Source organism: Spinacia oleracea, chromosome 1, assembly GCF_020520425.1.
Source record: "Spinacia oleracea cultivar Varoflay chromosome 1, BTI_SOV_V1, whole genome shotgun sequence".
NCBI lineage: Eukaryota > Viridiplantae > Streptophyta > Magnoliopsida > Caryophyllales > Amaranthaceae > Spinacia > Spinacia oleracea.
Genome location: NC_079487.1, coordinates 57327803 through 57342802, shown reverse-complemented (window position 1 = coordinate 57342802; position 15000 = coordinate 57327803). Strand labels below are relative to the sequence as shown.

The following is a 15000-nucleotide window of genomic DNA, read 5'->3' as shown; positions in this document are numbered from 1 at the left end:
ATTCATCCATTCATTTATCAATGAATTGCCCACATAGCAAGTTAGTAGAAAAAGCATGCATCACATAAAAATTTGCAGCAACTAATCAAAGGTTCCAACAATCTAAAAATTATTCAACCTTATTAGTTCTAATCGAGTTGTTATAACCTTAAAGGAATAAAGACCTAATCAAGAGTTTAATGACTAAAAGCTCCCACTAAAACCAAGAATTCACATGCTTTACAAATTTTAAACATAAACTTGTATTTCCTAGTCCAACCAGAAACTTACAAATTTAATTAAGATTTAAAGCTCATATAAAATAATTTTTAAATCCCTTAATATTATTTTCAGTTGATTAAAATTAATTAATTATAATTTTACCAACGTTTTAATTTTATTAAAATTATTAGTATAAAATAATTTATAATAATTAAATTAATCAAAATTAAATTCCGGGGAAAATTAAAAATTACGAAATTTAATTAAAATCGACATTCAACCGAAAAACAAATAAACAACCCAATGTGCCAAGGCAAGGCCGTAGGCCGAAGCCCACGCCTCGCCCAAGCAAGCCACACCGCAGCACCCATGGGCCGCGTGCACAAGTGCAGCGCCCATGGCCTGCTTGTCGCTGGCCGAGTGATGCATCACAGCGAGCAACGCAACATCCCACGCTGTGCTTGTTGCCGTGCGCTGGGCAGGGGGCTTGGCGCAGCGGCACGCGAGCTCCCTTGCTCGTTGTGTTGTTGCCCTGCCTCTTGCCTTGCACTTTGACACTCGTCGCCTTGCTCCATCACATTGCACAGCACACACTGCACAGGCCCGTGCCTGTGCGCGCATGCTCATGCTTGCTCGATGCCTAGTACCGCATGGGCGACATGCTCCCTTGCTCGTCGTCGCATACCCGCACTATGCAACACCCCTTAAGGGTAACACTTAGCTTCCATTGCTTCGTGCGTGCAAGTTTGTGAACGATTTATAAAAATCAAAACTTTTATATTTAAATTTAACGACAAATTAATAATTCATATTAATTTCACTAAATTTAGGCAAAAAATCGAAAATTTATTATTCAAATTAATTTCCGATTAAATATTTTCCTAGGGATTCAAATCTAGGTCATAAAATTTTAAAACTTTTCAATTTCAACAAATTTTATGGTGGTTTTTAATCATAGGATCCTAATTAAATTATCAACTAATTATGAAATTCAAAACAAATTCTAAAATTATTTGAAATTCAACGAATTAATTATAATTACAAATTAGGTTGTATAATTAACAAAATTAGACCTTAAAATTGTTAAACATATACAGTAGGTCAATCATAGATTCAAGATTTACATACAAGATTCGCAAATATTTAATTTAACATCATAAAAATTACAAATTTTGCATTCGAAAAACTAAAACCTTCGAAAGGTCATAGTTAGGCTTCGAATTTGGGAATTCCGGGTTCGGAATCAAATCTTTGATTTTGTCAAAATTTTAAAACGTCGTTTACATGCCAAATTCACTATAAAAACATAAGATTTCGACCATTATTGACAAAACTGCCGAAAAATCCTGCGAACGTATAATCAAATAATCGCACGAATTTGCAATCAATTACATCCACGAAATTAATCGCCCCTTTAATTCATTGCAAATTTATAAAATTTAATCTATGTTAACTATAATTTATTATTGAATTAATTAGAGGCTCGTGATACCACTGTTAGGTTATGAATAATACAATAATATAATTCATGCGGAAAAACCATAAAGCCAGAATCCAAATTAATTGCCACATAGTCAATTAGCATAATTTAGGTGACATACAATGTGATGCGTGCCTTCTCTAGCTGCTCCCGAACCGAACAAGAACAAGTCTTTAGATCCCCAAACGTTGCTCCTCCGTAGAAAGTCCACAGCACGTTCAGATCCGCCTTAGGTTTAACCAACTAGGATTTTACTTAAGGTTTTATGTATTCGGTTAGGCTTGTATTATGTTCTCCCTTGAACACAATGGGAATAAAGAATATGATTTGAATTCAATCTATGTATACAATTATGAGGGTCTAGCCTCATATTTATAGTGTAGGAAATAAGGAATTTGAGTCTTGCTAGGAATAGAATTACCAACCCTACTAGGATTGAAATTCTTATTCATTAAGAATTGCAACATTAATTAAACTCTTAATCATTTGAATTCTACTAAGACTAGAAATACTTAATCCAAGGTTACTTGGGAATTAAGTAATCGGATATTTCTTGGAGCCCAAGACGAAACAACCCAACGCAGCCACAACGGGCCATGTTGGATCAATAAAAATTAAAGGGGTATAAAGCTTGGATTAATAAAAAATAATTAAAAGGTTGGATTAATTTTGGCAAATGGCTTAAAGGTTGGATTATTAAAAGTAATTTTTCCATAATAAAACTCTTCATTGTTATTACTATGAACTATTTTGGGCTGTAATGACACGGCCATTTAGAGGTACCAACAAATTGGGAAACTTATCTAAAGTTTCAAACAAAACAATTGTATGATGCTAGCAAAAACACTGAACATGGGTCAGAGAAATATGAGTAAATTAGTCCAAAATTATGCATTCATGTTACCAAACATTTAAAAATAGGAAAAAAAGGGAGCTTTTTTTAGTTAAGCTGGAAAGGTCTTCTGCAGATCTTTTTCCAGGTAACAACTTACAGTAAGGAAGTGAAAAAGCCTACAACAAAACTCTTAACCAAACCCAGCGCCTCACAGTCACATGCAAATACTTCCCTTTTTTCTGCACCCTCCATTCATAAACATAAAATACAATGATTTCTTTCCCATACAGAAATCAAATCGGATTTTGAAAAAAGAAAAAGAAAAGAAATACCTAGAAATACCCTTACTATGCCCATATCTACAGCAATATCACCATCATCGGTCACCCACCACCATCATTGAAAAAAGAATTAGCTAAAACCGACAGCTTGTTAATGTCGCGGATAACAGAACTTTAACCAATCTCAGCAACTCGGATGCCACGAATAAGCCCCCCTTACGGTTATGATTGGATAGCTATTTGCTTGTTCACACATGGTGGAGTTGAAGTTGTAAAAGTCGGGAATAAGCTCCCTCTGGTCTACTGATTAACTCGGAGTGGCTACCTTGTTCTACAATGCGCCCATCTTGTACCACTCCTATACTACTAACTCCCCTTATTGTGGACAAACGATGTGCAACGACGACAGTGGTGCGGCCTCTCATCAACCTCTCGAGGGCCTCTTGGAGGACGCATTCTGACTCTGCATCTAGGGCACTTGTAGCCTCATCTAAAAGAAGGATGGCAGGGTCCTTCAGTACTGCCCTAGCGATAGCGATCCTCTGCTTTTGACCTCCTGAGAGCTGAACTCCTCGCTCACCAACTGTAGTTTTGTAGCCCTCAGGCAATGCACTGACAAAGCCATGTACATTGGCTGCTCTAGCAGCTTCTATCACTTCTGCCTCTGTCGCTCCTTCTTTCCCATACACGATATTATCGAAAATGCTAGCAGCAAACAGAGCTGGTTCTTGTTGTACTAAACCTATCTTAAGTCTAAGAGATTTGAGATTCAATCTTCGGATGTCCTTGCCATCGATCATGACTTTTCCGGCACTTGGTTCATAGAATCGCTCAATCAATGCAATCACAGAGCTCTTTCCAGACCCACTTGCTCCGACTAAGGCTTGGCTTTGGCCTGCTCGGATTCTGAGATTGAAATCCTGAAACACGAGAACATCAGGGCGAGTTGGATATGAGAAATCAACATGACGGAATTCAATCTCCCCACGGATGGATTCAACAGGTTCTGCTTCTGAATCATCTGGGTCAATCCTTGTGCAACGGTCTAAGATTGAGAAAACGGATCCTACAGCCTCTCCACCCCTTACGATCTCAGGAGCAAGGCTAACAGTTTCAGCGACTGAGTTGGCTGTGATGACTAGGACTACAAAAACCTTAATGACTTTAGAGAAAGTCGAAAGACCTTGGCTTACGAGATGAGCACCATACCACAGAATCAGGGCTTCTGAACCATACAAAGCAAGCTGAGAAATGCCAAACAAACCCCCAGAAGTTTGACTACGGCGGAAGCTACGTTTTTGTGGGACCCGCAGCTCGTGGCAAAAGAGGGAAAGGATCTTCTCCTGAGCATTGAATGCTGCTACCGTTCTAATGTTGCTCACCCCCTCGCCTGCAATCATGCTCGTTTTTGCATGCGCCTTTGCTGTGTCTCCTGCAAATCCTTTCAGTGATAGTTGCTGCAGTTTGCACAATTGCAAAACACTATTTAGTAGCCACCCAGCAGATAGCACTAGGAGAATTTATAGTACTTGATATTAAACACTAGTTCGTATATGGGATATAATGGAGTTCTTTTCATCACGTCCATTCCATAAAGTTTATTGTTCCACCAAGATTCTTTTGATATGAACACTTTTAGATGCACCAACTTTGAAAAATCTAAGGAGAAACTAATCCATAACATCAGTCACTTTCTTTCCAAAAGAACAATGCCCTACTTAGTTTTTCTAGTGCACAATCAATGTCCTACAAAGTCATATCACATCAATAAAAGACCAATAGTTTGGGATTATAAGTTTATAAACATTACATGTTAGAGAAAGTGAGTATCTTTATAAATAAATCACATGGAAGCAAAATTGACAATAGAGATGACTAGATTACTTTCTAAATTTTATCACTATTGTCAAGTGGTCTTAAAGCATAAACTAGTACCGCCATCTGATTTTTACTACTGTAGTTCAAACTACACTAAACAGAAAAATTAACTTTTACCGAACTGTCCTTAATGTTCGTAGCCGTAGTCTACTGTAGTTCAAACTACACTAAACGGAAAAATTAACTTTTACCGAACTGTCCTTAATGTTCGTATCCGTAGTAGCAATATTATATCTATTTGCCTGTTATCACCACCATCCTACTAGTATTATTAACGGTTGTTTTGTTCAAAACCCCTTGAGAATGCCACACCCAACAAGGTTACAAGTAATGAAAAATGGGTACATGCATAAAAGGAATAAGATCAAATGTTATACACTTATACTTCATATACAGTTAATCAGTTGTAAACTTACAAAAGATGTTCAAAAACATTTAACGGTTGTTTTATTTCCCGTATTATTAATCACATTTCTTGTACAATAATGTTGCTTTGCATGTTACTGAAGCACTGCAAATTATGGTGGGTCGGATGCAGAACAATTTAATTAAGGAAAGCAGAGGACCACAAATGTAGCAGACCTATTTGACTGACACGTGGACTGATGAACTTGACTAAATGTTGGGACTTACAATCTTTACTCCATAATAAAAAGTTAAAAACACAAATAAGAAAATAATTGCAATCAACCCAAAAAGTACTGTCTGATACACAAAACGTTAGTGCTGCAGAACCCTAGAACAAGAACAATGACAAGGCAAGGGAGAATTTTTACCTGAAATACCCTAAACAGTAAAAAGTGGTGGAAAACAGTTAATGAAACTTTTTTCACCATTGGGTTAATACTTAATAGGCAAAAAAGGTAAACATAAGGCACATTATTGTAGCAATAAATCTTTGCCAGGCCCATAAAAACTACTTGTCTGTTCGCATTTGTAGAAGATCCATTTAATTTTTAACACTATTCACATAATAGCGGATATCTAAGTTAAACTTAGTTTTGGGAGGAGTCTAATTGGATTTTCAGCTCCGTATGTCATAAGTTGTAGAAAACACAAACACACATAAAAAGAAATGATGAATGATTGGATATTTGTATGGAGTATGAAATTCATATAATATACGGAGTAATATAAAAAAGAGCATGTGATCACGGGGTCTGACTAAGAATCTTTTGAAACTCTCACATAGGTACTTAAAAGGCAGTGTTAAAATTTGGAGAGAGAAAAGGTAATAACATTATCACAAGAGAGAATTCACCCACTCAGATCTTCTGGCAGGAAGTTAAGTAAAGGTAACAAATGGGAGAGACAACACCCTAGAGATGGATAAATAAACAGTAGCAATTTTGCCCAATATATTTACCACTTCTTTTTAGGTACGTTCCTTAATCTAGAGCAAAATAGACTTCAACCGAATTTATGTGGACAGTGAGACACTTCTTAATCTTTCTTTTTAAACGAGCAAATATTTTTTATTTATTTAACCTCATATCCATAATATGTATTGATGATAATTAAATAGTTGATTTATCATAAAGTACTCCTTCCTTTCAACGTTTTCCTATTTTCTTTTATGATTTCCCGAAATGATCTTCCCATTTCAATTTTTGTTTTTAGCCACATGTCATAATTGATTGGCTTACACAAATAAAGTGGATTCTTGTCAACAAGATTCAATTTTTATACTTAATAGTCCTTCGAGAGCCTTAATGTTGGCAAGAGATATTTGAAGAACCACTCCAGCAGCCCAGTGTATGCATTCGAAGTTTTGAGAAAGTGTAATTCTTGCATTATATTAGTCCAAAGATGCATTATTGAAAAACGGGGTTAGTGTGGATTTCCGGAGATTGAGAGGTATGGAAGGGGAAGCACGTGCAAGGCATATGCGTGGAAAGAGGGAGTCTTTTACCCATTTGTCGTTTACTTCTTTGCAAGTAATGAAAACATAAGATTCCAATAGATGACAACCCAGAAGCTCAGAAATACAGGGGTCCTGACAACACTCTCAGCTAAAAATTTAATTGTTTGGTCTTTGACATTTTTGCCAATACCCATTACCCATGTCTTTTGTAAATTTTACAGTTGTCTACAAAGTACTCTTCCTTCGACCTATCATTACCATACTAATGAAAAACAAGTTCGGCTAATTTTCTAACAGTTAGACCACTAATAGACAACTCTTAACCCCCTCTTAAATTTTCTCTCTCTTTAAGAGCTAACTCTTAACTAAAATGTAGTAACTCTTAGCCCCCTCTTATTTAGAGGTTGATTGTGACTTCCTCTAAATAAGAGGTAGCTCTTAGAAAATAAGAGGGGGTTGAGGTGGAGGTTTGTGTTTGTTTTTTCATTTTTTATTTTTTTAAAAAAGAAAAATATGTAAAAGGGTATTTAAGAGGTAGCAAATACGTAGTAAGAGTTAGTCTATTTCTTGGAATTTTTCATGGGCAACTCTTATTAAGAGATGGTGATGAGTTGGACAAGGAGAGAGATTAAGAGGGGGCAAATAAGAGTAAGCTTAGTATTGATGCTCTAACGTCGTGTGGAACGACTGTTATGTCATTGAAAAAGGTCATTAACCGTATGCCAAAAGACTGATGCTTTAAATTGGTGATTGGAGTTCGGGTTTAACAAGGGTAAATAGGTTAATAAGTAACTTGGTCGCAGTTAATATCTTAACATCATAGGAATTACACAGTTGCTAAATCAAGGTTAAAGGAAACTTTACAAAATTGTCAGCTTTTGAATACTATGTGAATCATGTGTAGTGAAGAATGCAACTTGGAAGAAAGAAACGGTAAATTTTGCATATTAATGAAGGTGAAAAATGTTTACCTGAGCAAAGTTTGCAAGGACCAGAAGTGGGAATGTTCCTAGAATGAGAAGTGAAACCCTCCATTCCACAATGAAAGCAACGATGAAGGATGTGAGAAGAGAGGTCATATTTTGCAGTATAACCGAGATCCTCTCCGCAATTGCAGACTTCACATCAGCTGCATCAGTTGCTAAGCGAGCTGCTAAGAGGCTAGAGTTGTGCTCCTCCTCATCGAACCATCCGACTTCATTCCTCATAATTGCTGCACAAAATCAAACGAAAACATTCCATTTGATATGCTAAACTGTAAAATATAGTCATGTTTTAGAGATTGTGAAAAAAAAAGGGGAGAACATAAACTACCTGCAAGCATCATTCTTCTAACTCTTGTTGTGAGGTTTTCACCCATGATGCTAAAGAAGTAATGCTGGATTAAGTATGCAACAACCGCATAAATTCCTGCCCCGATGTAAATGAAGACATATTCCTTAGTCTTCTTCTCCATAGAAGCATAATTTGAATAGTAGAAAACCTCTATCATATTGCTCATCACGATAGCAAAAGTTGGACCTATGAAGCCAGACAGTATTGATCCTACTGCGCCCATAATTGAGTAAGGCCATTCAGGGGCATTGAGTTTAAGAAGCCGGCAAAAATAATTTCGCGGTGCAGGATTCTTCCTCTCAGACTCAGCACTAGAAACCATCTCAATACGGCCATCAAGACCTGTGCTGTATGAGTAACTCAAGTTTCTCAAACTTCCGGAACGAAGGCTCAAGGATTTTGTGGAGAGAGAACAGCTTAATCTTGATGAGCGATTACGGCGTGTGGAAGGGTTTGAGAAGTCCCTATTTCCAACCATTTCCTGGAACCGGATCAATGACGCGTAAGCACCGGCTTTAGCTATCAACTCCTCATGTGTTCCTGTCTCGACAACTTGTCCTTGCTGAATTACAGCAATTGTGTCAACGTTTCTAATGGTGGAAAGTCGGTGAGCAACAACCACTGTTGTTCTTCCTACCATCAACCTATCAAGTGCTTCTTGGACTATGCTCTCAGAACTAGCATCAAGTGCACTTGTGGCTTCATCTAGGAGGAGAATTTTAGGATTCTTCAACATTGCTCTAGCAATAGCTATTCTCTGTTTCTGACCACCGGAAAGCTGAACACCCCTTTCACCCACCTGCATTTTCATCAAATTGATGAATAAATGAAGATATTAATAAAGAGTTGACTAACAAAAATCTTCATATTCCAACAGTAGAATCTTACATGAGTGTTGTATCCACTTGGAAGCAAGGTAATGAAGCTGTGTGCATTGGCAGAAGAGGCAGCAGCTTCAACCTCAGCCATTGTAGCATCAGGTTTTCCATAGAGAATATTTTCGAGAATGGTGGTTGCAAAGAGCGCCGGCTCTTGGTTCACCAGACCAATTTGACCACGCAACCATGTTAATTGCAGTGTCCTAATGTCATTGTTGTCCAGCAAAACCTGACCTGTAAACGTGCAAGTATCACTTTTTAGCAAAAACATCCATTCCTGTCTTCTTACGATACACTAGTGAAACCGAATTGTCTAACTTACCGCCATTAGGATCATAGAACCTCTCAATCAAGGAGACAACAGTACTCTTCCCTGAACCACTACCACCAACAACTGCGACAGTCTTTCCCGCAGGAAAGAATATTGAAAAATCTCGAAAGATCATAACATCTGGACGAGAAGGATAGCTGAATGATACATTCTTGAACTCTATATTCCCACTGACTTCTTCCAAGCACTTCCCATCGGACAAATCTTGGACTATGGTTGGCTTTTGTTTGATTATCTCCATCAACTTGTATCCAGCTGCTTTCCCTTTGCTAAAGGCCCCCAGGTTTGAGAATGACTGACCTAAGCTCCTGTAACAACGAATTTGCAAAAATCAATACCAGCACCTTTGCGTTCCCTCCTTTAAAAAAACAGGAATTTAGTCTTAAAAGTTAAAAAGTCTTTTGTTCTTACATGCCACCAACAATGGCTGAGAAAATGGCAGTGAATGCCTTTCCTCCATCAGTCTGCCCATTCCTGATGAAAACACCGGCATACCAGAAAACAAGGGCCCATGACATGCAAGCAATACCATACGTACATCCAAGACCCAAACCCTTTGCCATCCCAGCCTTGTAACCAAGTTGAAGTGTATTTTGAATGGCATCAGAATATGAATCAAGCGCCTTCGTCTCCCCAACATATGAATACACCGTTCGAACTTGCGCTATGGCCTAAACAACAGGAATTCCACAATTATCACCATAAGGTATCAAATATATTAAAAGTAATCTATTTAGGCCTAATCCAAGTTCTCACAACTATTATGTTAATAATTCTATCAAGCTATTCCTAATATACAGTGTAATAAAGACGAGCAGGCAAGCAGCATAGCAAAAGGACAATCCATATCCGTTGTAAGCAATTTCTATAAATATACTCACAAACAACCTCTCTGCAATTAGAGGGTAAGGCTGCGTACGTCCGACCCCCACTTACCTCGCTTCTTGCGGGAGCCTCTTTGAGGCAATGGGGTAATGATAATGATAATGATAATACTCACAAACAAAAGTTTTTGGTTTGGAAAAGAGTAATCATGAAGATACAAAAAAACAAAGCTGTTAGCTAAAAAACATGGAACGCATGCCAGGTTCATGACAAAAATGCACCAACATAGCATAATCATAATCATAATCATGGCACCAAAACTTCCGGTTATGAATTTCCTTGTTCATTCCCCTCTCCTCTCCCCATTTTGGTCAAAAAAATTTCCCTTGAATCACTGCAAAAGGAAAATTTGGGACTGACCTGTTCCGCAATAATACCAGCATTGGCATATGATTGACGGCTTTTAGACGTGAGTCCGGTGAGAGTGTAAGCGTAAAGACCTCCAGCAAATGCGATTCCAGGAATAACTGCAACACTCAATAATGCCAGCTTCCATGCCGATACAAACCCAACCACCAATCCCGCCAAAAACGTTGATAGATAATGTATAAAATTTCCCACCTGCATATATTTCATTCACCCATCAAACTTTTTATTTAGACCCAAGATCATTTTCCTCAAGTACTTAAGTGGTACTAAATATACTATAACATCAAGGAAAAGGGACGTTACATTTCATTCTTTTAAAATATCTTGGTAAAGTACAAAACATGCAGTACAAACTACACCACTCCTCCTCTCCTCCCTGTCCCTAAATGAGAAATTATCTCGAATGTGAAAGGCCTATGTGACAAGGGACACATTACATGAATTCACTTCACCTAAAATGTACATATTGTTGTGTCATGCTCTACCCTTTCATGAAAATTTTCCAATATCTAACATGCCATAAACGGAAATGACAAAGCATTTTCAATCAAATTTGGGAAGGTAGAATTTTTGACAAAGACGTGATAACTGAAATGAAGAGTCACTGTTGCATAAATGGGAAGTACCAACAATAGCAAAGCATAAGAGGAAACATGTTAAAGTTGCAATAACAGGGCGCCTGATAAGACAGACTTTCTAACGTGCTTCTTCATGACACTAATGAATGGGTGGGTGCACCTTTACAGTGGATATTAAATTTATTTTAATCATAGAAAATTTGTACACTACTCAAATATGGAGTAACATTTTCTTTTCCCACAATTGTTGACCTCAGTCTTCATCAGTAAAAAGATTTCCTCTCTGTTCTTTTCGCCTTTTAAATAAGTTCAAATAAAGGTTAACCCATGTTAATTGACAACTAAAATACGCATTGCTGACAAGTTCTTATATGTTCAGATAAGTTTCGTTATATAAGAAGTTTTCAAGAACCTTCTCGCTAATGGCATCTTGAACAAGAAGAGTATCAGTGGAAACACTGAAAACAATATCACCAGTTCTAGCATCCGTATCAAAGAACCCCACATCTTGCTTTAAAACTGCCTCTAAATATTTCTTTCTCAATGCTCCTGCTTGCCTTTCTCCAGAGTACATCCAACACGCAATTTCTACAATTATTAAAAACAAACAAAAATCAATCAAAAATTCGATAAATTCTTTTATCTACTAAAACCAATTTCCAACCCCACAATAATAGAAAAAATTATATCACTAATAATAATTGAAAGAATGGGCAACATAAGCGATGTGTCAAAATCAATTTAACCAGTATTATAGATTGTAAATGTGATGGGTGGGGATAATATTATGAAAAAAATTGATAGATGAAAGATAAAAACGACAAAAGCACGGTCCACGGACCACGTGCAATTGTGCAAAGGCCACACCTAACAAATGGTTTTTATATGCAACTTTGCATCACTAAAATCATACCCAACAGTAAGAATTTCATCAAGTCATTGTACCAAAATCATACTTTGTTTTTCATTATTTGATTTAAAGAACACACTTCCTCTTTTTTGCACCCCACTCTCTAGTCTCCTCCATCACTTCACTTTGATCATTTTTTTTAAAAGTGTCACACCATTGATCCAAAAATAACAATAATCACATATTACTCCGTAAAAAAGTGTTAAGATGTCCATAAAAAAAATCACACAAAGTATTTTCTGAAATAATGAAGTAACCCATTTGGAATGAATGGTGAAAAACATTGTGACGGACCCAATTATTGTTCAAGATTCTTTACCCGGGTGGTCGAAAGGGTTGCGACAACATGACAACTACTTCCGGACAGACGGAATATATAATACGGAGTAGCATTAACTTAATTTATCTTAATTTTAGGGACAAATTTGCATCTATAATAAAGGAAATAGTTTCATCCAAAAAACTCACCTGCGTAGGACGAGGCGCATACAATGAGGCCAAGGTAGACGAAATACAAAGCATACTGCCCAAAAATAAAGAAATCAAAATCAGAAAAGATCAAAGATCCAATTGCAAACGTTCATTTAGCGATTTATCATGAAATGTTTCAGGCATGTGTAACATGTTTTAGGTACACCCGAGTGCATAACAGATTAAAAATAAGCGGGGTTAGAAAAAAAAATTACCTTGGAAACTTCATTAGTCATAGTTTGAAGATCAGACTGATTTTTACCAAAACCATTAACCATTTCACCGAAGAGTAAGAAAAAAACAGGCATAGAAGAGCCATGAATAATGGCTCCTAAACTCCCCACACTCATCAAAAGATAATCATACTTATCAGCAAATGTAAACAGCTGATAAAACGGTAACGTTTGTTCCTTCTTCTTCTCCGCCTCCGCCACCGGTTTGCCTTCACTCGTCTGCGCCATTCTTCAACAGAAAAATGGTGCTTTTGAGGAGAGAGAATTAGAGAATAGAGAGATTTATGTGATGAATGTGACCGTTGAGTTCGAAGAGACAGATAGAGAAAGAGAGAGAGAGAGAGGCTTAGTTAGTTAAGCGCCATTAATAAGATCTGGATTGAAGGACAAGCAGAGGTGAAGAGGAATCTTTCTCATTTATTTTGTAGTAAAAGAGAGATTATAAACAAAGTATTTTGGTCAAACTTACTCCTGCTAGTATAAATATTTGTATGAGAATTTGTGCTCTCGATTCGCACACAATGTTGGGGAATGGGTTGATTTTGTTAAATTAATTGGGTTTGGAGGAACGGACCTAAAACTCGACTGCCGGAGTTTGAAGCGGAGGAGAGAGAAAGAGGTGGGGAGTGTGGGTGGTCAAAGGAAAACGGAAAATGGGAGAAGTGATGAAGTGAAAGTTCTAAGGAGAGAGAGAGGGATTTGTGCTCGTTTTATAGCAGTCATTTTTGGTCCCTTACCCTTATTGTGGGGCCCTTGGTATTTGAAAAGAGAAAATGATTACCTGTATAATTTGTTTCTTTATTTTAGTTGGATAAACTTTATAAATTTATTTAAAATATACATTTTAATCAATTGGCATATAATTTAAAGACATTAAATTGAATTTATTAAAATAAGATAAAAGTAAGATATTGGATTATTATTTACGGAAATTTCATGAAATGCCCTCGAGTTTTTCCATAATTCACCAAACGCCCATCAAGTTTAAATAATTCATAAAATACCCCTCACAATTCGTACAAATACCCAACATACCCTTACTAATAACGGGCCGTTAGTCTGCCGTTAGCCAAGTTTCCAATTCACCCAAATGCCCCTATTCTGAAACTTATTTCACCAAATGCCCCTATTAGGAAACTTATTTTACCAAATGCCCCAGATTTAAATATAGCTATTCTGATGTTCCGACGGCTAGTTTTTGTGTTTGAAAAGTGGTTCTTGGTCATGGTTGGCTATAAAAACCCCTTTACTGAATGGTTCTTGTATTTTAGATGTTATTTTACTTTACTTTGCTAATTTCATAAGATTTGTGTCATGAGTTTTCTTTCAAAATCATCTTCCACACCCAATGAGTCAACATATATTAGGGTACCTAACAAATTTTGTTATTGTGGTAGGAATGGAGGTTGAAGTGGTGTTCCACAAGCTCTTCTGGATAGCTGCTAATGCTTTTTGGGGTAGTTTTTTGCACATCTGTTTTGATCTTGCACATATTCATTGAGTAGAAAATAACATTAAATGTAGTTGGTGCAAAGATGTTTTGTAAGTGAAGCTAAAAACAGAAATGCTTCCCAGTTTGGTATTTTGTGCAGATTATGCAACATCAATTATTTATGAAATGTGAATTTGTTTCTCATTACTTGTGTTTACTTCATGATTACAAACAGTAAAATTACAAACATCAATATCCCCATTTGTATTACAACTTTGACTACTTTTTGTTGTTGTTTTAGCTTCTTCTTCATTTGCTTCAATTCTTCTTGCATCTTACTGTTTCGCCTGTTTTCAATACTTTCTCCTTCCTAAGCTTCCCCCGCATTGTCCTTCGTGTTGTTGCCCCTTGTTTTTTTTGCTCAACTACTCCCTTTCACCATCTCAGATTGTTTCAAGGATCACACTTGTAGTACAACCTTTGTGGATTGAGTGTTGTATCAAAGCTTCGAATGACAAATTTCCTACCACAATAACAAAAATTGGTAGGTACTCTAATATATGTGGACTCATTGGGTGTGGATGATGATTTTGAAAGAAAACTCATGACAAAAATCTTATGAAATTAGCAAAGCAAATCAAAATAACATCTAACTTACAAGAACCATTCAGCAAAGGGGCTTTTATAGTCAACCGTGACCAACAGCTACCTTTCAAACACAAAAACTAGTCGCTGAAACATCAAAATAGCTATATTTAAGTTTGGGGCATTTGGTGAAATAAGTTTCACAATAGGGGCATTTGGTGAAATAAGTTTCAGAATAGGGGCATTTGGGTGAATTGAAAACTTGGCTAACGGCAGACTAGCGGTCCGTTATTAGTAAGGGTATGTTGGGTATTTGTACGAATTGTGAGGGGTATTTTATGAATTATTGAAACTTGATGGGCGTTTGGTGAATTATGGAAAAACTCGAGGGCATTTCATGAAATATCCGTATTATTTATTGTAAGAAATTGATAGCGGGTGAATTATTTATTAT

General features: G+C 36.8%; 1 protein-coding gene across 1 annotated transcript; it reads right to left on the bottom strand.

Moving 5' to 3' along the window:
* Positions 1-2536: 2536 nt before the first annotated feature.
* Positions 2537-13213, bottom strand: LOC110792116 (ABC transporter B family member 19). Its single transcript, XM_021996927.2, has 10 exons — positions 12512-13213; positions 12294-12348; positions 11328-11503; positions 10329-10529; positions 9495-9754; positions 9075-9391; positions 8763-8986; positions 7854-8673; positions 7511-7752; positions 2537-4254 (listed from the first exon to the last, which is right to left on the bottom strand). The coding sequence occupies exons 1-10, from the start codon at positions 12755-12757 to the stop codon at positions 3046-3048; spliced, it is 3750 nt and encodes a 1249-aa protein (XP_021852619.1). The 5' UTR covers positions 12758-13213; the 3' UTR covers positions 2537-3045.
* Between the last annotated feature and the right edge of the window lie 1787 nt (positions 13214-15000).